The sequence below is a fragment of the Lathamus discolor genome, chromosome 5 (genome assembly GCF_037157495.1).
Source record: "Lathamus discolor isolate bLatDis1 chromosome 5, bLatDis1.hap1, whole genome shotgun sequence".
NCBI classification, from domain to species: domain Eukaryota; kingdom Metazoa; phylum Chordata; class Aves; order Psittaciformes; family Psittacidae; genus Lathamus; species Lathamus discolor.
The window spans coordinates 43,233,391-43,257,121 of NC_088888.1; the positions used below are offsets into that span (position 1 = coordinate 43,233,391).

Genomic DNA, 23,731 nt, shown 5'->3' on the forward strand with positions numbered 1-23,731 from the left:
TGCTCCATGTGTTGTGTGCCTAAACCCCTTACAGCCATTGAAACACGGGGGGAAGCTGATCCTGTAGTTAAGTCAAACAGTAGGAGTGCAAGGCAGCTCTGCTGCAGTTCTGTAACTAGCTGAACAAGTTTAATTACTCCTGCTCAAAGTAAACATTTTCACTGCTCCACATTTCTCATTTGCCAATGTTCTTGTGCAGTTCATCCGTTCCCCCCATTGCATCTGACATTCATTTAGGTTCTCGCACAAGAGATTGGAGTTCATGTTTTGCCATATAGGTTTGTTGCATAAGCTGATGAAAGGGTCCAGGAGGTGCTGGTAATGGTGTAAAGTAATTGGCAGAACTGACAAGAGGCTTTTAGGGAGCACAATTCATGAGACAATTCTCGGCCTTGGGTAGCTAAATACAAAGCAGAAACCTAAGAAATCTGTGAAAGAGCCAGCATTTAAATTGATTTTCTGTATAGTAGAATAAATATCTTAATGTATCTTAATGCTAGCTCACTCACTGTGAGATGGGATGATGCTATACATAATACATATATGTATTTATTGTTTTATGTATTTTATATATTTATTCTTTAATTTTTTACTTAAACCATAGTTGTTCTGGAGCGGAACCTCCTGCTAAGTGTGTAGACAGTACTAAGGAGAATAGCATGGCCTGAATTTGTACCAGTTTTACAAATATAGGCATCTTTCATTTTTTGTCCCTGTTTAAGCGGCCTCTTTCCTCCAGCTGCTGTTTCCAGTCCAGCACACCTGTTCGTGGAGCCACACGGTGAACTGAACTGGAGGGTTGGTCTTGATTGAGAACAACCACAACAACAAAAAAATCCCTTTCCTTCCTGTCACAGACAGTGCCTGGGCAAACAGTTATATGTGTGACAGGGAGAAGGTGAGATAATGCCACAGAAGATGGTGGGTTTGCTGAAATAAATATTTATAATATGATAGCCTCATTTGGCTATAATATTTGGAGCTTTAAAGTGCCAGTAAAGCTACTGTGGATGCACTAGTTTATCAGGCTGAGCCTGCATTGCCAGAGCAGCTAAGCCTGTCTCCTTTCTCAGCCTGTGCTCAACTGTTTTTGCATGACATCCCGGCAGAAACCTATTGCCCTTTTTGTTGGCTTAGTTTTCTGCTGACTTAACGCAGAAGCAGTTCAGCCCAGAGTCACAAAAACACCCGAGCTAGTGCAAAGGAGGGCGAGTGGTGAAAAACCAATCTGTTGTGTAGATCCCACTGTTTGTGTGACTGTGTGCCATGGCCAAGGTAAAAAAAAAAGATCCTGTTCTTAATTTTATTTGTAAAGCTTTCTTCCTCTCTCTGGCCTGCATTGTCTGTTCCTCTGCCTGCTCTGCAGCTGGAGGTGCAGTGTGCTGCACCTTTTGGGTAGTGTCAGTTACAACCATGTAGACAGTCTGGTTTAAAAAAAAATCTAAACAAAGTTTAACCATTGAGTCCTGTTGTGAACTCTCCCTAATTGAAGGCATTCCCTGCTTCAGTTTCAGGTATCCAAGTGAATCACAGGCTTTCATTAAGTTGGAGATAGCCTAAGCCTTTTGGCTCAGTTTGTTAATTCCGTCTTCCCTGAGCCATGTTGCTACGTACTCACAACTCAGTCTTTTTGCTCTAATGAGGTCTCGGTCTGTCTCAGCAGGCACAGGCTGGCTTGCACTTTATCTTCTCAGCCTTTTACTGCTTCTTGTCAGTTTCCCTGCAAATTCCCCCCAACCTTGCTGTGACCAAGCATGGCCCATTGAAGCTCAGGCAGCCCCTGTGAATGGTTTGGGTGCTGCACAGCAGCTGGGCCATGTGAGGCAGCTGTGCTAATGGTCTGGGAAGTAATACACTGGGGCATGTGTGTCATGCTGAACATACTGATCTTCACAGTTATTATCAGAGCTTTGTGGTCTCACACATCTTTAGCTCCTCTGGCAGCAGCTTTAAGCCTTTTTCTGACTTTTAATTTTCCTTTTGTGTAACAGTTGCCTAAAATGGCTTGTTTAACCAATTCTATACCACTTGCTTTTGGTTCATGGTAATATTTAAGCAGCAAGGACAGGTGACATCTCAGCAGTGGTGGGGAAATGAGCTTGGCGTTTAAGCTGAGTCCTATGCTAGGACTGAGTGGGGAAACATACCTTATTCTGTATTTAGGCAATTTCTGCTTTCTATTTTTTTTTGTTGTTTTCTTTTGTTTTGTGGTTAACCTGCTTCATTCCCCTTTTGTTCTTCATCACTGTCCTCTTGTAGAAATGTCAAACTTGTGGCTCATCCGCAGAAGCTGGTTAATACTGAAGGCCACACCTAGTATAAATGGCAACTGGAGTTTTTACTGGCAGCCCTGAGGTTAAAGTTGCTGCTTCTGTAAAGCTTTTATTTTGTACACATTGCTCCTTGTGTTTGCATTCTTATTTCATGGTTCAGGGGAGTGCATTTTGGTTTGCTGAAAGTCTTCTTTTGAAATTACCCCTGTACCTCATCTTTCTTTCCTCCATAGCTTTCTGCCATTATTTTGAGGAAGATGTTCATTGTTTCAGAAGTGTCATGACAGTTTTTGCAAACAAGTACATTAACCAGGTTTCTGGATGTCCAGGTTAGAGTGATTACTCTAAGTGAACAAAGAATTGTATTTGTTTCTCTGACAGCGTTCATTCCTACCCCTCTGTTGGCTTAATGCAACAAAATACTTGCCTTGTAATACTCCGAGTTCTTTTCCTGCATCAGTCAGATTGTTTCTTAATACCCTGTTAAGGTGAATAGAAAGGGTAAACTATCAGGTTTGTAGTCGGTGAATACAGGCTGCCCAAGAGGTGTTTCGAGGGCTTAAAAGGTGAAAGAGGAAGAGGAGTAAGTTTTCCTGAGTCATATTTGTCAGTGTGTCAGAAATTATTGCAATAAGCAACTTAGCAGATTGCCCCATCCATCACTTTAATCCCTTGAAGGTGTTTCAGCTGAGGAGACGGATTGTGGTAAACTGAAGACAAGAAAAGCATGAATATGTTTTTGGAATCCTAATCCAAAGTAATTTTGAAGTTTGTTTTTCAGGCTTGGACTATAAGTTTGGCTATTGCTTTCTTTTCTACTCCTAATAAGTTGTGTGCCATTCAAGGCTGAGAGCATGGTGTGCTAGGCAAGGTCGAGTGTGACTTTGTCTTTCCTGTTACTATCAGGTGACAAGAGGAGGCCTATTGCAAGCTGTTGGTTCCTTTCTTAAGAAAGATTTTCTTTCTGTTTCTTTAGTTGGTGGACTCGGTGTAATTGGAAAGAACTTGTTGCACATTTTTGGTGGTATAAACTTAAATAGAGCAGTAAATTTATATAAGCTAAGTAATTGACTCTTTTTATTGTGCTGGTGCTCTTGTTAGAATAAACTAATAGTGTTAGCTGCTCTATCTGTTCAGTACACACAAAGTTGTATTTTGAAAGGTGTCCATTTTGCATACTGTCAGAGCAGATATTGTATAGCAGGGTTATAAACCACCTTATAAAAGTTGAATGTGTTTAATGGACTAAGTGAATAATCTTCAGTAGATTTAACTTTTTCTGTCATAAGACATTATTTTCTTAGTAGTAGTCTTTTTCCTAAAAAGGAAATATAGCCCAAATACTTTGGCTAAAATTCTTTTGGCACCAGCAGTATATACAATATTGCTACCCTCAAATGTTGACTTTGAGGACTTGATTTTGCTTTTTTTTTTTTCATTGCTCAGTACCCTCAGACAGGGGTTCCATGTGGTAACCCTCCGGAGAGCTTTAGTTCTTAAGATTCTGTCCATTGTCTTTCTAGCTTGTGTTATTTCATCTCTGGCTTCTTCACTCTGTATTCACACAAGAAACAAAATGTAATGCAATTATGTTCCAATATTTTCTGTGTTTTTTTTCTTGCTTAGGGAGTTAAAGCAAGGTTAAGGTTTCATGGTACAAGGTGGTTGACAGCAATATCTATGTAGGTGTTCCTGGCTTACTCTGACACATGTGTGCTACAAACTAGATAAGGGGTGTTCAAGGCTTTAACAATATTTTCTGTGATCCCATTCATAGTGCAGCTGTTCAAGCCCTTGTGCTTACACAACTGTAGCAGTGGTGTGGGGGGAAAGAAGGTGATACTGTGTTAGTATTGTTGCAAGGCTTTAAAATCATGGTCTAATAGTGCAAGATGCAGCATACCACACATTGAAAATAAGGTACCATCACTGTTAGAAGATCTGCAAATCTTTGCCATTCACTTGTGAATGGTGATGCCATTCACACCTCAGTTGCCCTTTTTTTTACTTTCTTCATATTTGCTGAAGTAAAAGTAATTCCATTTCTTTCCCATGTTGTAAAATGGAAAAAAAAAAAATTCTCCTGTTCCACTTTGATTTTAAAATCTTAGCAAATTTTCTTACCGGTAAGCTGGAAACTCTTCAGAGTCAAGAAATGTAGTGCAACACATTTTCCTTCACTGACAGGAAGTCAGAGTTCCTGAAAGTTGAATTTATTGCCTTGTCACAAATAATCTGGGTGCAAATTATGCTTCCTTTTTTATGGATTACTGTCATTGAAAGTCAGGTAACAATGATTTAAATTACTTTGTATTGCATAAATGCTTAAAACAGTCTTTAAATAATTTATGAATTATTATGCCAAATGAGACTCAAAACTTTTCCTACATCTGAGTATGTTCACTGTCCTCGAGAAAGTTCTGAGTGACTCCATATTTCGCTGCAGGTATCATGTAGCTTTTTCTTCTGACAGTTCTGATCTTTAGCATACGTTGCAAAATAAAGCTTTCCAGAAGGAAGATGGGGTAGAATACAGCTGTCCTGGATATTCTTGTGTGTTGGGAAGCATTCTAGCATTGATCTTGGTATCATATGTCACTATTTCAGAGTTGAATTAATTCAAGAGCTTGTAAATTATGCAAAGTTAAACTCAAAACTGGAAGTTATATTGCTAGTGAACTACTGCTTTATGTCTAACTAATATTACATAAAAAAGCTTTGTTTTGCCCAATAAGGAGAGTTGATGCTATTTTGAAAATAAAAGCTCCCAAATTATGGACTGTGTTGGATTGAGATTTTACCTTCTTCCCTTTAAAGAAAAATGCAAGTGTTAGAAATTGACTTGGCATTTCCTTGCTACAAAATGGATTTGTAAATGTACATTCCCAAATCTGTTGTTGATATCCAGAATGATGAGGGGCAATTTACAGGCATAAAAGAATGTCTGATTATAAATCATAAGCCATTTAGCCGAGCTCTCTGCTTTATCTGACAAGCGCATCAGATGATCTTCTTCATAAACTGATTGAGCTCCAGTATGAAACTAGCTAGGATCTTTAACTCTTGCTGCTACTTCTGGTGAGCTAGCTGGGTTTCCATGGCCAATTTGGACTCATTTGCTCTTATTCTGTAATACTGTGTTCCAGCTTAGTCTTCTCTTTCTTAGTTGATAATTTTTGTACTGTCTGTCTAGCTAAACAAGTACAGCTTTTTGGATCTTTCATACTTCGTGCTAGGCTTGCCATTCCTGTAATACAGCCATATCTGCTTTATTAGTTTCTACACTTGTTACCGTGTTCACTTTCTTCAACATAGGTGCATGCGCAGAGCTCTGCAAGATTACTCTTGCCTTATCCTTAGATCAATCACCTTTTTCCCCCCTCATTTTCCATACGTCACTCATTCTGTGACTGCATTAATACTGCTAGACTCCCAAACTCTTCTCTGAGGTTTGCAAGTATGAAGTTCTGCTTTTTCCTGTGTTATATCCTAGTCCCTGTCCACACTGGCGATGCTTTCAAACTTTTGGCATCACTAGTGAACTCCCATCAGTTTTCCTCAGGCTTTCTGCTGAGGTTGTTTAGCAAATAGTAAATGAGAGCTGTCAGGCTGGATCTCTCTCCTGTCCCACAGTTCTCCTATCATGGCTGCCTATTCTCCTCTCTCTTAATCATGTAATCATAATTTTCTTCTAGCCTTGCTAACGCATTTGTATGTATTGCTGAAGCAGGTTTTTTTCCTGAAGGCTATATTGATGAGATGTTGTCACATTTTCATTGCCAGAGAAAGTTTGTATCTGGCATAGCCTGCCTTTTGTAGACAGAGTTTATATTTCTTACCTCTCTCTTTTTCTTTTTTCTTTTTTTTTTTTTTTTAGTTACTCTTTTCTTCAATGTCTGTTTAGAAATCATTAAGCCTGTGGTAACCCAGATTTCCCCCCATTCCTTTTACATTACTTAAATACAGGTTTTAAAACTTTCAGGTGCAAGGCACCAAGAAAAAAGGAACTTACTTAAAATGCTGATAAAAGATTTATGTTTGGTTTTGTTGGTTTTTTTCCTTCCAGGATTTTTAAATTCCTGATTTAGTCTTTGTTAAGAGTAGTGCATTCAGCTTTTGTGTACTTTGGTTTTTTAGTTCCATCTTTAATATGTTATGATGATCTCATTTTATTAACTTCTTTTTAATTTGTGTTGTTGAAGACCACTTTAATTTCTTTTGCAGGCTCTGACACTCATTCTCTATTGTAGCAACTCCGTTTGTCTTTTCCTTTCTTTCAGAACTTATTAACTAATTAATAGTTAACTGTGTTCTGCTCAGAAAGTCCACCCTGCAGAATAACAAAGCTATGTATTTGACTGCGTTTCTTCCTAGTGACCAGGAGTTACTGTTCTCAGGCCAGATGTCATGTGAAAGACCAGGCATTTTAATTAGTGTATTTAGAGGAATTTGATTTCATAGGTGAAGTGATTTTAGTTTGGGGAAAGCAATTTAAAACATAATGATGATATGATAGAAAATAATGAAGAAATAGCATAGGTTTGCATGGTTGTTTTCAAGGGGCTTTTTTGGAACATTGCTGGTGGATGGATGCTGCTCTGAGCCTCACTGGCAAAGGGATTAAATGTTTTTTTTCACAGACTAAGAGCTACAAAGTGGCATGTGTGTGTGTTGGTCATACACTGAATGAAAAGGCACACTGTAACTGAGCTGGCTGGGTCAGAAGCAAGCAAAGAACTGGAGATGCATAGCTTATTTGAGAAAGCCATGCTTTCTTCTCCTCATGGATTTTCAGAGTAGAAGGGAGATAGTGTTTGGGTTGGGAATGTGTGGGGGGTGGGGGTTTGCCATGATGATGCTGGGGAGGCAGGAAGGGCAACATGAATGTTCCTGCTAGCTGGATCCTGCAAGAGCTGGTGGCTTGAGGAGACCTGTTCTTTCTCTTAATTCTTGCCTGGTAAAAAGGTGAGAAGACAATGCTGCTGAGTCCGTTGCTTGTCACCAGCAGCACCCATTCTCTGACTGACAGTTCCTGGTCTTTTTCATGGCTGAGGCAACCTTCATCCTTGACTAGCTTCATGGCCTTAAGCAATTTCAGCCCCCATGCCTGCATATGTAATCTCATTCTTCCCTAAACTTTCTTGGGGGAAACTGTCACCACAGCAAATGGGGAGATGCAAACACTACAGTAATAAGAACTTTAAGGTAACAAGTCTTTTGTAAAGCCATGGCAGCTGCCGATACTTAAACATGCATCAGGAATTCACCAACAAGCTGGCATGGTATTTTAATGCCCTGTGTGCTGACCTCTTCTGCAACGTGTTAGAGCTTAACACAACTCATTCCTCTGTCAATGACATTCATAAATTAAAAGCATGGAGTGTACAACTGTTAAGGGCTATCCATTATTCTCAGTCTCAGGACAGTTATCCCGAGGTAAAAATAGATAGGAAGCATCTGTCAGTCATTCAGAAAGTAGAGGTACTGCCCAGTTCCTGATAAATAAAACACCACTCTACTGAGTAGAAACTGATGACATTGCAACTTCTGTCCAATTTATGTTCCCTTTCCTCCCCAAGTTAGCAATCTTACCTAGTTTTAAAACTCTCAGCTCATAAGAAGCAACTAAGCAGTTCTTTTTGTTCTTTTGTTACCTACTGGTTGCATTGCTTTTATTTATGAAAAGAAAAGAACCAGAGGTTAAAAAAATGCCAACAACAGAACATCATACATGCTAGGAAGTTCACTTAATTCATCACTTGGCAAAGGAAATAAAAGCAGGCTCCCTAGCTAACAGTGTTACTTTTGCTTAGGGTTATTTGGCAGAAAATCCATCATCCTCTCCCCATTTGTATTTCATATTGACTTACACCCTTTAGCAAGGGTCAGCAGGGCAAAGTATGCATAAAGAGTTCAAGTCCCATTTCAAAGGCTGAATTTTAATTTTAGTGGATGGTTTATTTTTAATATCATTTGAAAATGAAAGCTCTTTATTAGATTTTTTTTTGTTTACTTGCTTTTTGATATTGAATTCTAATGTTCTTTTTATGGACGACTTGTGTGAGTATTCAGTTTATTCAGACATTTCTGCCATGCTGGAGAAACTGGTTTTGCTTTTTATTTTCTGAGCCAATGTTCTGAAGCTGCAGACAGGAGTGCTTTGTTTTCTGAAAGCTTTTATAATTAAAATTGTTAATGATATGCAAGTATGGATGGTGCAGTGTTTGTTTACTTTGTGAACTGTTGTCTTAAATCTTCAGTGCTCAGAGGAGTCAGCACAAATGTGAAATGTGATGGGAATATAAATGCATGTATTACCATTTTTTATTATGGTGGTTATAGTTTTCAGAATTTTAATATAATCTAGCACAAGTTTGTATTTAGCAGAGTTGATTTGCTGTTTTCCACTGGTATTCCATAAACACATGCGCACTGAGCTCAGTTAATAGGCGTTTCAGGGGGAATTATTCAAAGCTACATTGTTTTCTTTGGGATCAGGACTCTGAAATATTTACTTCTTGACCTGTGCTACCCTCCCTACCAGCCCAATTGAAATAATGTCATGGTTTGCAGAAAAGGTTAAGGTATGTCTTTAGATGTTCTTGGAAGAAAAATGCACATAAAGACAGTTCTTAAGATTTTTATTTAAAGGTGTTTTGTTTTGCTTCATAAATTTTATGAAATACCCTATGATAAAGAAAAATAAATGTGATTTCTCTGAAAGTACACTGACTTCAAATTGTTGGAGTTTTTGAGTTTTCAAACAACAAACCAGATGTGGTGTTATATGCTGGAAGTTTCTAAATAGTTTTAACAGAAAAATAGGTATTTCCCTTTGAAAACAGAAATCAGGTTTGCTTACTTACCTGATCTTATAACCTGGTGCGATTAGCCTTAAAGAAAAATGTCAAGAATCCATGACTAGAGATATAAACTTGTTTCAAAACCATTTATCCATTTCTAAACATATTAATTAGATTGCAAATAATCCTAGGTTATGTATGGCCAGTATGGTTTGTTAATGGGAAGAGTGTTGCTTTGGCAGCAAGCCAAAGTGCTTTTGCAGGTCAGATGTTGACAATACTTGAAAGGTCTTTGATTCTATAAAATAATACATTAAAAGAAAAGATTTATATCCTAAATGGTATATCAGGGTCAGTTTGCTGCTCTGACCTTGTAATTTTATTTTTGTAGTTATATGAAACTGCTGTGTAATTAATTTGATTTGATTGAGAAAACAGATTAGATTCAAATACAGTAAGAGAAAATGTGGATTACAACTATTTTTAAATTTTGGGTGGCCTATCTGTCTTTTATATGGTGGGTCTCTTTATTCTTGATTTGCTATGCTGACAGCTTTATTGAAGCTGACAATCTCAAACTCTTCAACTTTGCTTCCTGCAGAAATAAGGCACATGCTTGTAATGTATCTTCAGCTTAGCCCTGACTAAAAGCTCAGAGTGGGAATGAAGCTTCAGGGACAGCAGATGTTTTACATGCATGAGGACGCTGCATCTATCTGCCGCCTCCATCTACTGCATCTCAAACAGAGCTCCCAAGAGGCTGAGTAACAGCTTCATAAATCAAGGATTGCAGGTTCAGCTTTTTCTGCAGCCAATTATTAATTCAGTATATAGTTTGGGGTCCTTTGCTGCATGAAGAGTGAGAAAGCACAAAAATGAGGGGGAGGGCTAAAGGCCGCAGAGTAGCTGAGATGACAAGATGATGGCCAATTATGAAGAGGACTAAAAAAAAAATAATAATTTATAATCTGTAGTAAAGGGAGAGCCACTAATAATGTACAAATATTTCAGAACTGGTAATGGGTAATTTGCAATGGCAATTCTGTTGTCTTATTTACCTGAATTGTGGTTAAGTGGAGAAATTCACAGTAGGCATTATAGCATCGGTTTAGCCATGGGCACTTGAATGGATTTGTCTTGTACTCTAGCAGAATAATGGTTTAGTTTGATTTCGGTTTCAGTTGTGTAATTAATTGAGAAATCCATGTAGGAAACTCCTTCTCCATGTGGAATTTGCTGGTGTGTGACCTTAGTACCTTTAGTCTCCTCAGTTTGTGATTCTTACTCTAAGAGAGATTACATGTATACACACACGTATGGTTCAGCAGACATTGTTATTTTCCACAGCAATTTTAACCAGCTGAGTCCTTTATCCTCATCCAAAAATTATAAAGAAAACTGTAAATACATATTCGTAAGTTTGACAGAAGCCATTAATCTTACACTTTGAGTTGAGGTTCAGATACCGGGTTTGTACAATTTGTTTCAAGTACATAGATGATTACAGTCAAGTTAATGCCTACCTCAAAACGTATTGGAGGGCTTGCATCTCAAAAGCTTTTGTGGTTTCCAGAGTTGCTTCTGCTACTTTTCTCCATGCATGTGGCTATTTCACAAAGTCTGTGCAGCACAGTGGGCTTTATGTGCTTACTTTTTTTACCCTCATCTGCTTCTCTGTGGTTTATGCTGCATGTATGCTGCTGGGCATTTTTTCTCATCTCCTAAAATATTACTAACAGCACCTGGTGCTTTCTTTCTCCAGGGAAAGTCTTTCTGTGTATTGATATTTTAAGTTCTGTATGTGTTTGGTATATGTATTGCACTCTGTAGATTTTCCGCCAGTGCTCAGCTCCCCAGATAAGCTCTTGGGATAGTCTTGTAGAGTAATTTGCCTTCGCATCAGACATTTCCCTGGGCTTTTTTTTATCGAGACAAACTGCTAGTGCTGTGGAATACTCTTCTTCCTGGGGATACAAAACAGGAGATGCTCTTTGCTATGAATTTCTAAAACATGGCTTAGTAATGTTGTCAACAATAGTGTTATGTCCCTTCTCAGGGCAGTCACAAAGGAAGAGGATTCACTACACGCATACCCTGAAAAGACAGTTCCTAAGTCATGGGTGAAATTATTATCATAATAAGCAAGCACTCCCCAGGTTTTTAGAAGGGCAGAATGTAGATACTTCTCAAAATGTGTACCTTGGTGAAGAGGCTGGGGGAGTTTTAACAAGGCAGCAGCCCAAGGCAAATAGCTGCATGCATTATGGGGTAGGCTTACACTTCAGTGATTGATGACTCCATGCCTGGTATGCCTCGGGTGATTGCACCAAGTGACAGGAGCATTGATCATCCTGATTCAGCGATGGCTCTTTGTTGTGTGACATCCACCACAGTCTCAGCCGACACCACTCTCCTGCCATCCATGCTCATAGGTGCTCTCGTTTTGTGATGAGAGCAAGGAGGAGCATGTATGACTGGCAAGGTCATTTCCTGGCCTCGCCACCTCTCATGGCCGTGCCTATCTGAAGTCATGCAGGAGTGCATGAGCACCCACAGACCAGCGGGTGGTGGTGGTGGTTGGTTAAATGGATTTTGTCTCTGAGTTTTGGTAGGCTCTGAGGGTACCCTGTATGGTTGCAAAAAAATTGCATATTTGTCATTCATGACCTGTATCATCACTTGTTGCCTGATTGTATTTCTGCTGCTCTTTAGAATGTATTGTCATCTTCCAGAGTGTATGCTGAAGTGGTGTTCTGTCTCAAGAATAAGTCCTTTGCATCCCCTCTTTTCTTGTTCATGATTCAAGGCAATATTGGTGCTAACACAGGTGTTACTTCATGGCCATTTGGTGAAATGGGTAGATATTTTCCAGGGAATAAATCTTCAGGCTCTCCGTCTGCTTCTTGAAGTCGGTGATGCTTGTAACGTGACTTCTTCACAGCATGTTCAAGGTGCATTTTCCATAGCTCTTCCAGGGGGAGTAGGAGGATCCAAAACCTGAAAGCTCAGTAGAGCTATCAGTCTCAGCTTCAGTTTGTGGTGGGAGCTTCAGAGAACTGGATCTTTTAAAAGTCAAAGTAAATGAAAGTCTGGTAGTGAGATAGGCAGACTGACATGGTTTAGATGTGATGGAATTTATTTTAAACACTTAGGGCAATACTGGGGGTACCATAAGTTAATATACTCCTTCCAGTTGGGGAATTATACAAGAATGGCATTAAATGAAGATCCATCTGTGCTGCTGTTACTTATTCCTTCCATGCAGCTCCAAATAAAAAAGTGGTGAGGTTTTCATTTTATAATTACCAGAAGGCTAATAATTCTTTGCCAAAGGCCATGATGATCTCTTAAGCAGAGATACTTGAGATGACTTAATTGCCTTATTCCTGTGTCATTAATTGTGCTCCACTTTAAAAACATGGTCATTTGTCTTATGAGCAAATGGTACTCTGTTACCTCAAAGGAAACGTGCTACGAATGGTAAAAGGATGCAGCCTAAAATTCACAATTCTTCTGTTTGAACTTTTCTAATTAGTATAGTAATAAAAGGAGGTTGGAAAAGGGGAAACTGTGTATATTTGGTTTGTGTATTCCATTATGCATTACAATTCTTGTCAGGGGCCAACACTTATCCTAAGAATTATGAGACTTTAGATAAGTACAGAACACAGGAGTTAAGAGAAAGTGACTCTAAAACCCAGCAGACTTAGCAGAGGAATTCAGAGGAACATGTAGCCTGTGAAGCCACATACAGCTCATTTTATTTATATTAGAATGAATTGTCTGTGGTTTGTAAGATGTCTTCAGGTTTTTAATCTCTAGTAATAAATGTAAATAACAAGCTCACTATTAGTGAGTTGTGGGAACATGTCAAGTTTTACATTTGAAATATCAGAGTATGGTTTGACAAGGTGGCTAGGGATGAATTAAGGGTTTTCTACCATTTAAATCAGCATCTCCCTTCCTTCTTCTGCTTTTGCTTGTCTACTTTTGCTACTTTTTTGACCATTCAGACACGTGTCTGGTCTCACTTCAGTTGATTCAAATCTAACTCAGTGGAAATTTTTCTGTTGTAGTTGATCTGTGTTTTTCAGTTTGTTTTCTGGTTAGCATGTTCCAGTAGTTTGCCTTCCAACTAGATGAGTGCCAAAACCTGTGGGAAATCTGGGCAGCATGGAGGAAGGGAGAGAGCAGGGGGTAAATGTTGGAAGACTTAAGAGGGAACAGGAATTGCCCTTTCAGCAAGGCAGGGTGCTCATTTGATCAAGCCACAGTGTAAAACCATGCCCTAAATTGGTGCTTTGTAGGAAGGAATCGCTGCAGTTGCACTTCTGCATATTTTCAAGAGGGGGAGGCAAGCAGAGCTGTGGAGATGTGCAAGGCATGCTTTCTGTCCTGCTCCTGTCAGCTCCTGGATTTTTCAGTTTGATTTCCCCCCTTGAATTTCAAATCCAACATGTGCAGCATATATGTATAAGCAGGCATTTAAAACCCACAAAGAGGAATTGTATCCTTGTGAGAGAATTGAGATTGAAGAGTTATCATCACCTTCTAGCAAATAAAGTGAACTTTCTTTTTTATTTTTTTGTCTATAGTCTGTGAATAATCTGTATGAGTCATTGTGCCTATTGATTTGTTTAAGGTACGGAAATCTTTTGGAGAGTTAACAGCAATTGGCATCTAAAGTGAATAACTGTGAGAGGTTATGCTGTAGCCTTTAGTTTCTTACTTAAAGCTGCTCTGCATTTAAATGGTAAAATTCATCTCTTATGGAAAAAGAAATGTTTCTGAGCAAAAGTTTGAAATAGTTTGTTAAAGGGAATCAGTATTTAAATGAAGCATATTCCTGGGAGCTGAGCTCCCCATGCAGCCCTGGCTGCCAGGAGGCAGGCAGGGATGTCCTGAGACTGTCAGCCGCTGGAGACAGGTCTCCTTTGGAGGAAGGCAGCATGAGTGGAACTGCTACTGTCATGGGGTATGATGACAGGGTACTTCAGCTGACATTTTGTTTATGTGGGGAAGCTGAAAATTTCCACAAGACTTTTTCCTTCCAAAGAAATTTATATTAGGAGAGGTCTCAAGTGCTAGAACTTGAGTACTGCAGCTTGGGAGGTACTCCAGTAGAACCAGAAACTGGGCATTTACAGCGTGCCTCTCTGGGTATGCTCGTGCAGGTGGGCTTTTTTGTCTGTGTTTGGGGAGATTTCCACACAGAGAGTCTCAAGTGAATAGGATTTTTACTATTGAACATAACTTCATATAATCTGCTTTCTGAGAGTAAAGTTTATTTTGCTTATGACCTCTTTCAGAAGAAATCCCATTAATAGTTGTTAAAAAATGTGATCCCTTTGGCTTAAGAATCCAGGACTGCTGTATCTTCTGTTTCAGTCAAAAGTGCATATTGGTGGTCAAAACTCAGAAAACCCGTACCTCTGCAGAGCACATAGTGCCCTGGCATCTTTCTTTAGCAAAGAGTGAAAAATACCTGTTACCTCCAATGAGATTTTGTTCTGCTTAACTAAGTGGCAAATATTTTTCTTATTACCTTTTCTCCTAGGCCTCACAGTAACAACATAATACTTTGTTAGCCTCTGCAAATTATTTTCCTCATGCCATGAAAAATATTCAGCCTTAGCGTAGTGTGCTGCACTTTGTGTCCAGCAGTGGTAGTGAGTGCCTGTATTGAATGCCATCTGAGAATGCATTGGAAGAAAAATGAACAGGAAAACTCCCTCTGTTAGGAGAGAGGGGAAGGGAGAAAAAAAAAAACAGAAGAGAAAAAAAGTATCTGTTACATTCCAAAATCAGTCATAATAATGGAAGTTCACATCAAACATTTGCCAGAGTCAGAATGAACAAACATCTGGTTTATTCATCCTTAGTTATACTAACAAAAATATGATATCCTGTTAGAGAAATCACTGATCATCCCAGTTTATTTTGGCAGTTGTGCACCTTGGTATTTTTCACTTAAACATGAACATATCAGTACTTTACAGCTAGCGTGCCTCCAGCTCCAGGTTCACAGTTCATGTGCTTCTGTGACTTTGAACTCTTCTTTTCCTGAGTTTACCGGCAGACAGCTGCACCAGAACAGATATGTTTACATGTGGGGGGTAAATGGCAGCTTGCAGCTCAGAGTTTCCATTTCCTTTTACATTGTTCAGGAATCCAGGCTCACAACTTGTGTCCTAAAGCTTTGCCTCATGTATGCATCTGACTTGGTCCTTAATAGTACAAATGTTTTATTTTGACATTGGCTTGTTGATAGAAAGGGCTGACTAGGGAGAAGCTACTTTCACTGGAAATTACCCTCAGTTTACATCAACTGTGGGTGAAATATCTTTAAAAGAAAAAAAAAAAAACCCAAAACCTAGATATCACTTACTCTAAGGCTTTAACACATATGTAAATGTGAGGCTAATGTGGAACCCCTTTACGCAGCTATAGCATGATAAATGTATTTTTATATGGAGAAAAATTATGTTTTGTATTAAGCATGATGATGAAATCTGATTAGCTGTTTAAACCATGACACTCTATTTCAGCTATTGTCATGTGTAGGTGATAAAATATTCCCAGATGTGCTTGGCAAGGCAGTAATTCCATGAAGAGGTTATGGTAATTATAAGCAAGAAACAAAACCATCAGAGTGATTTGTTCATTTGCATGAACACTAAAGTGGAATTGGAGACTGATGTTGAATGAGATTTGTCTTCAACACCAACCCCTGAAGGAAGAGTAACCACCCGTTACTGGTCTCCAGCTGGACACTGAGCCATTGATCACAGCTCTTTGCATGCAGCCATCCAGACAGTTCTTTATCCACCGAGTGGTCCACCTATCAAATTGATATCTCTCCAATTTAGGGACAAGGATGTCGTGTGGGACAGTGTTGAATGCTTTGCACAAGTCCAGGTAGATGACGTCAACTGCTTTACCCTTGTCCATCAATTCTGTAGCCTCATCATAGAAGGCCACCAAATTGGTCAGGCAGGATTTCCCCTTAGTGAAGCCATGCTGGCTGTCACCAAGCACCTTGTTGTCTTTCATGTGCCTTAGCATGCCTTCCAGGAGAGTCTGCTCCAAGATTTTGCCAGGCACAGAGGTGAGACTGACTGGTCTGTAATTCCCCAGGTCATCCATTTTCTCCTTCTTGAAAGTCATCAGGAACTTCACCTGACTGCCGTGATTTTTCCAATATGACGGACAGTGGCTTAGCAACTTCATTCACCAGCTCCTGGATTTCGTCAGGTCCCATGGACTTGTGCACATTCAGGTTCTTAAGATGGTCTCGAACCAGATCCTCTCCTACAGTGGGCCCAAGGTCTTCATTCTCACAGTCCCTGTGTCTGCCTTCCAAGACTTGGGTGGTGTGGTCAGAGCCTTTGCCAGTGAAGACCAAGGCAAAGAAGTCATTCAGAACCTCAGCCTTCTCCAAATCCAGGGTAGCCAGTTCTCCCGAGAGCTTCCAGAGAGGGCCTACGTTGTCCCTAGTCTGTCTTCTGTTTGCTACATACCTACAGAAGCCTTTCCTGTTATCTTTCACATCCCTGGCCAGATTTAATTCTACCTGGGCCTTAGCTTTCCTGACCTGGTCCCTAGCTCCCCAGGCAATATCCTTGTAGTCTTCCCAGGCTGCCTGTCCTTGCTTCCACCTTTTATAAGCTTTTATATCCTCTAATTTTCCCCAGCAGCTCCTTATCCATCCAAGGAGGTCTCCTGGCCCTCCTGCTGCACTTCCTTCTAGTTGGGATGCAGCACTCCTGAGCTTGTAGCAGATGATCCTTGAATATCAACCAACAGTCTTGGGCCCCCCTGCCCTCCAGGGCTATATCTGATGGAACCTTACTAAGCAGGTTCCTGAAGAGGCCAAAGTCTGCTCTTTTGAAGTCCAGGTCAGTGAGCTTGCTGCACACTCTTCTCACTGTCCTGAGGATCTCAAATTCGACCATCTTGTGATCGCTACAACCAAGGCTGCCCTGGAGCATCACATTTCCAGCAAGCCCTTCCCTGTTGGTGAGCACAAGGTCAAGCATGGCACCTCTCCTTGTCGGCTCCTCTATTACTTGCAGAAGGAAGTTGTCTTCCACACAATCGAGGAACCTCCTGGACTGCTTGTGCCGGGCCGTACCGTCCCTCCAACAGATGTCAGGGTGGTTGAAGACCCCCATGAGAACAAGGGCCTGTGTGCGTGAGGCTGTTCCTATCTGTCTATGGAGAGCTTTGCCCACAGAGTCCTGCTGATTGGGCAGCCTGTAACAGACCTTTCTGCTGAGCTCTTTGCCCTCAGAATTGAGGCTCCTGGATGCGGTATTTCCCCTTGCTCTGGTGTTGAAGGCATCCTCTCTGGAGCTACTCACTTCGGCAAAATGTAATATGTGTATTAATTGCAAGATATGACGTATGGCCCGCTATTAAAAGTAATGTAATGGCAGTGCACTGCTGATGCATGAAATTTTAATTTTTAATCCTCATTCTAACCTTCCTTATGATACTTAGGCTGTAAAATAGAAGCATAAAATCAAAAACAGAGTGTTTGTAGAATTAGGGTTTGCATTTTATATGACCACAGAGCAGGAGAGTCAAGATAGCTTTTCTCACTGAAAATTACATCCAGAAAATAATATTTTCATATTTGTCCAGATCATTGTCCAGCCTTGTCAGTGCAAGAGTGGGATCCAGAATGCAAAGCAAGGCCTGGAACTGTAAAAATCCTGGGCTGGCATATGATGCCATGGGATTGTGTTCTCAGGCTGGAAATGCAAATACCTGTATGTTTTCTTTTACCTTACTGAAGGCACAAAAATTATCTCTTTACGTTCCTTAAAACTGATGGGTTTGTGGCCTGGAAATTAGAGCAAGCAGTTAACATCATGCCAACATCATATCTATTACAAACCCCTTACCTGCTTGTGGGGCAGCAGCCCACGTAGCAGTGATTGATGGGGCTGCAAAATGGCTGCTTGGCAGGGGACAGGATGAAGAGATTTTGGGGAGGGGAACTGAAGCTGGGTAAAGACTGTGTCGGCAGATAATAGTGGTTGTGTCCAACTGTCTTTCACTTGAGGTACAACAGACCACATCTGCCTAGGTATACATTTGTTCCCAAAAATCTTTATCAGTTCACCTGTAATTTCTAATTGCATTCTGTTGACAAACTGTAAATGAAATGATAACTTAAATAAGTGAGCGCATGTATCACTTTAAATTTCTGTTGTTACATTTCAAGTTATTAGCTGTTTTATCTCATAATCTCTAAATGTAAACCAGCTTGAAACTTCCTGTTTGTAGTCTGTATTTGTTTTTCATTGACTCTTTCATTTGAAAGCAGGAAACAATCTGAAAGTAATTGTATTAAGTGTTTTAGCACAAAGATTTTAAAGTATAATAGTTTGGCATATTACTCTATCTTCTCACTATTCCTTGGAGGGAATAAAATGGAGTTGCAACTTTCATCCAGGCAGCTTTTCTACTACATCCTGTTTCCTTCCGCACACAGGAGAAAGCACTGATGTTGGTCTCCTTTTCCTTTGCTTCGAATGAAGAAACCCATTCTCCATGTTGCAGCACATTCCTCAGTGAACACCCGTGTTCTGTTAGCTTTTCGGATATTGATTTGGGTTGTTCTGGCAAATGTGCATTTTTCCCTCTACATCAAAGGAAGTCATTGCAAAGAATAGAAAAATACACCTAGCTACACAGATAAGTGCACTGCACAGTTTTTCTCGGCATTTTACATGGCTGTTTAGACTGTCTGAAGGGTGGCTAACACCTTCATAAGAGCTGTGAAGTGCTGTGTGAGCAGTTGCTGTGTTTCCTGGAAGGCTGACATCTCGCTTTTCTCGCACTGAAAGGTAGACTTGCAATCCGCCTTACTATAAGGAAAACTGACCCTTCAAAACTTGAATAACTTCCCCTTGCTTCACTAAGGGGAAATCCTGTCTGACCAATTTGGTGGCCTTCTATGATGGGGCTACGGAACTGATGGACAGGGGTAGAGCAGTTGATGTCATCTACGTGGACTTGTGCAAAGCGTTTGACACTGTCCTGCATGACATCCTTGTCTCTGGATGGCCGCACACAGAGAGTTGTGGTCAATGGCTCAATGTCCAGCTGAAGACCAGTAACGAGTGGTGTCCCTCAGGGATCAGTGTTGGGACTGGTCTTGTTCAACATCTTTGTGGGTGACATGGACAGTGAGATTGAGTGCACCCTCAGCAGGTTTGCAAATGACACCAAGCTGTGTGGTTCGGTCGATACGCTGGAGGGAAGGGATGCCATCCAGAGGGACCTCAACACGCTTGTGAGGTGGGCTGATGCCAACCTTATGAAGTTTAACCATGACAAGTGCAAGGTCCTACACCTGGGTCAGATCAATCCCAGGCACAGCTACAGGTTGGGCAGAGAAGAGATTCAGAGCAGCCCTGTGGAGAAGGACTTGGGGGTGTTGGTCGAGGAGAAAATGAACATGAGCCGGCTGCAGTGTGCGCTCGCAGCCCAGAAAGCCAACCATATCCTGGGCTGCATCAAAAGGAGCGGGACCAGCAGGTCAAAGGAGGTGATCCTGCCCCTCTACTCTGCTTTCTTGAGACCTCACCTGGAGTATTGTGTGCAGTTCTGGTGTCCTCAACATATAAAGGACATGGAACTGCTGGAACAAGTCCAGAGGAGGGCCACGAGGATGATCAGGGGACTGGAGCACCTCCCGTATAAAGATAGGCTGAGGAAGTTGGGGCAGTTCAGTTGAAGTTGTTCAGCCTGGAGAAGAGAAGGCTGCGGTGGAGACCTCACAGCAGCCTTCCAGCATCTGAAGGGGGCCTATAGGGATGCTGGGGAGGGACTGTTCATCAGGGACTGTAGTGATAGGACAAGGGGTAACGGGTTGAAACTTAAACAGGGGAAGTTTAGATTGGGTATAAGGAAGAAATTCTTTCCTGTTAGGGTGGTGAGGCACTGGAATGGGTTGCCCAGGGAGGTTGTGAATGCTCCGTCCCTGGTGGTATTCAAGGCCAGGTTGGGCAGAGCCTTGGGTGAGATGGTTTAGTGTGAGGTGTCCCTGCCCATGTCAGGGGGGTTGGAACTAGATGATCTTAAGGTCCTTTCCACCCCTAACTATTCTATGATTCTAAAAGGCTTGGCATGAAAAGGATTAACTCCCTGGAAACTCTGTTTGGAAATGTTAGGAGACTGCTATGTGTATAAGCTGGCAATTGCTAAGAGACAAATTATTTTCCCACCCTCTCAAGTACTTGGTAGTTTATCTGTTGTTTATATTAAAGATTGATCATGGTTATATATTCGTGACTCAGAGGTCTCATTAATCACCCTGTACCACAGAAGAGACCGGAGGAGAAGAATGGGGGTTACTGGAAAGCAGACATGTGATCCCTTTCTCTGCTTTTAATATGACTTATCCTGGCATTAGCTTTGTTCCTGTGAATTATTGTGTTTGTGTAAACCTCTTTCTTTTTTTTTTTTTTTTTGTTTCCATGTGTGGTATTTCTCTTTCTCAGGGCTGTTCAGTAAAAGATAATATACTTATTACAATGATTTTGGAGAATGTTAATCATGACACTCACCATATTACTATTTCAAGAGCTCTCTGCTCCCCCACAGCTACCCCCTTGTTTGCTAGCTCTTCCTTCCTCCCCCCCGCCATTTCCTCCCTCTGAGCAGAGCCACACAGGCAATTGTTTCAGCGTGTGCAAAATGAAGAAGAGATGGAAAGGGACTGGTGGGGCAAGGACAAATGTATAAAGGCTGGGACTTCCTAAAGTGCATGGTCTGCCAACAGAAAGATACTTCCTCCCACAGCAGCAGAGCAGATCTGTGCCTCCTCCTCCTCAACCCTGCTGAAGATTTCCAGCCCCAAAATGTTCAATCAGCTGTTTGTGGTCCCCTCCGATCCTAAGCATGAGATAAAACTGCTGTCAAGAGTGAGAGAAAGAAAAGAAAATTTAATAGCTTTGCAAGATGATTGGGGTTATAAGTGCGTGTTACCAGCCCTGCTTAGAGTCAGGTCCAGAAGCCTCAGGAGCAAGCTATTTTCCCACCCTGCCTGAAAATCCCTTCATATCTTCCAGCGGCACACACTGAACCCAACTCTTCAGTTTCTTCTGGTGGGAAATAGTTACATTGGCAAATTTTCAACCAACAGAAGGCTTAATCCCTTGATTTTTCATTTTTTTTTAAATTGCTGTGTGCTTGTGGTTTGTCTCATGAAAAGAAATTATTTGGATTTTTAAAGAGATAATTGAAATAATAGATATTTGAAAAAACAGTCTTTGAAGAGACTGACATGATTTAATAGAGATTAGCTTCTCGTTTACTTGTAGATCTGCTGAAAATATTGTGCCAGGTGTATCCTAATTCTGTACACATTTTTCTCCTGGGTCATATTACACTAATATCTGACTTTGGTGCAAAATCCCATTATAAAATTCAGTATTTAATAGTATCTTCAACACTGAGACATGGCAGTAGCTGCTGTTTTGTGTTTATAATTAAGCATCCTCTTCAAAAAAGCAAGAAATGATCAGAAGTTCTGCAAACCTAGGAGAATTTAGGTCCATTAGTTGTGATAGAAGCGTATCATTAATGAAATCAAGGGAGGAGGAATAATATAAGGAAGTCTTATTTGTGTAAGACATTTAAAATAAATACAATTGCACAGAAACAGCCGTTTTAGAGGACTAGATGTTTTTAAAATACTTTGATTCAAACTATTTTGGATTTCTTGGGGGTTTTCACCCCATGTGACTACTTCTGATGACATATTGCACATATCAAGAATAAGATAATTTATTCCTGAGGTGGGAATAGTTTTTTAATCAGACTCAGTAATGTAAATAGACCTCCATTTGAAAGTTCATTCAAAACTGAGTACTAGTGTATATTTAAGTGCACTGTATGCTAAAGTAGAAATATCTCCCAGTGTTTAACTGAAAGCATGTTTTATGTGTGGTTTTGTTTTGTTTTTTTAATGTTTAACAGTAACTGAAGCTGGCTTTGGTGCTGACATTGGGATGGAGAAATTCTTCAACATCAAATGCAGAGCTTCTGGCTTAGTTCCCAGTGTGGTTGTACTTGTTGCTACAGTGAGGGCTTTGAAGATGCATGGAGGTGGGCCAAATGTAAGTTTTTGCACCTTTTCTAGAGAATAAAATTGTTGCTGATGTTTGAAATAAGTGAAATATCTTGGTTTAAGAAATATTGGGGGTAGCCTGTGGGCCAGTATGTAGGTACCCTTCCTGAGTTACCCCATTATATAGAAGTTACCTCTATGTAGGAATGGAAAGACACAGGTGAAAGAGGAGGTATGAAAGAGCTCTGTAGAAGTATTAAATCTTGCTAATTTGCTTGCATGAAATAGAAAGCTATAATATGTATATATATATTCTTTTCCCTGCCTTTTGAAATAGTGTTTGTAAGCACACTCAGTATGTGCACTTTCCCAGCCAGTAGTCAAAGGCTGGAAAAGTTGGTAGCTGAGGAGGAATTTGAAGGGTTTGGGTTGCAGTATGCACATAGAAGTAGGGAACATTTTTAGGAAAGGTTTTATGATTTGTTTCACTGCAGTAATGGAAATCCTTCTGTCCTTCCAAATATGATCAGTTTAATTCCCTCAGGGATACCGAGGTAACTGATAAAATTTTGCAACTGTTTTCCTAGTGTACCAAAAGTCACCAGTATATTGGTTTTTGCTATTTAAACCATGAAGAGGCTTGTACAGATTACTGATTGTAGAAGTACTCCTCAGTCACACAGTCAGATCAGACTAGCCAGGCAGACAGACACACTTTTGTCTGTCCAGCAGCATGTGAGAGGTGATGCTACCAGGGAAAAAGTCTCACTGGGTGAAAATGCCAGAGCTGTTTCCACAGCCACAAAATTTTGGAATGCATGGTCTCCCTTAGAGCTAGTCATTTCTTACTGATAAAGCTGAATTGTCCTTCTTCAATCTTTCAGTTTGATATAGTTACATAACTTCTTACATTTTTAGTCCAGTTCTAATGCAAGTTTTCTTTATTTTTATTGATATTCTTCCATACCTACTAGTGCAGATGTATTGTCATGTGTGTATCATTAAATTTAGCAAAAAATAGGACTTAAATATGTCTTAATAACTGTTTCTATTTCTGTATGAGCTGTATCTTTAGAAGTATCAAGCTTTCATTTGTTTACATAATGTATCATAGGGGCATGTAGAGTACCAGATATTTTTACTGGGAAATTAGCTATGAAATGGACCAAAACCAAAGTGACAAAGTCCAGTACCTGGGATCAATGTATTGAGGTCATTGTAGATTCAGAATAGTACTCCGATGGTACTCTTTTTCTGTGTACCTTTGTGCTTTCCAGCAGAGTAAATTATTTGCATTCAGCTCCTTGTCATGGGCACTAATTACAGGACACCCAAAGATGATGTTCTTCTAGACAGCTGTGTAACTGTTACTCCTTCAGCCAGCTGTTGGAGGTTGCAGTTCATTGTGTTTGCACTGCTGGTGCATTGTTAAGCACGGGATCCAATTACCTCCCCTCTAATAAATCTTTTACAGCTAGTTGCTGAATTACTACCTGTGTCTTGATGTTCAAATACAGTAGGAAGTGTTGCTTTTCTCCATGTGTTAGTTTTATTGGAACAAAACAGAA

The 23,731-nt window shown here is 40.3% G+C and overlaps 1 protein-coding gene across 6 annotated transcripts in view; it reads left to right on the plus strand.

Moving 5' to 3' along the window:
• Positions 1-23,731, plus strand: part of MTHFD1L (methylenetetrahydrofolate dehydrogenase (NADP+ dependent) 1 like) — a 156,937-nt gene that overhangs the window by 67,891 nt on the left and 65,315 nt on the right. For all 6 annotated transcript variants that reach the window (XM_065680562.1, XM_065680564.1, XM_065680563.1 and 3 more), the window contains one exon: positions 22,073-22,212. In XM_065680562.1, the coding sequence (XP_065536634.1) occupies positions 22,073-22,212 (140 nt within the window). The remainder of the gene's footprint in view (positions 1-22,072; positions 22,213-23,731) is intronic.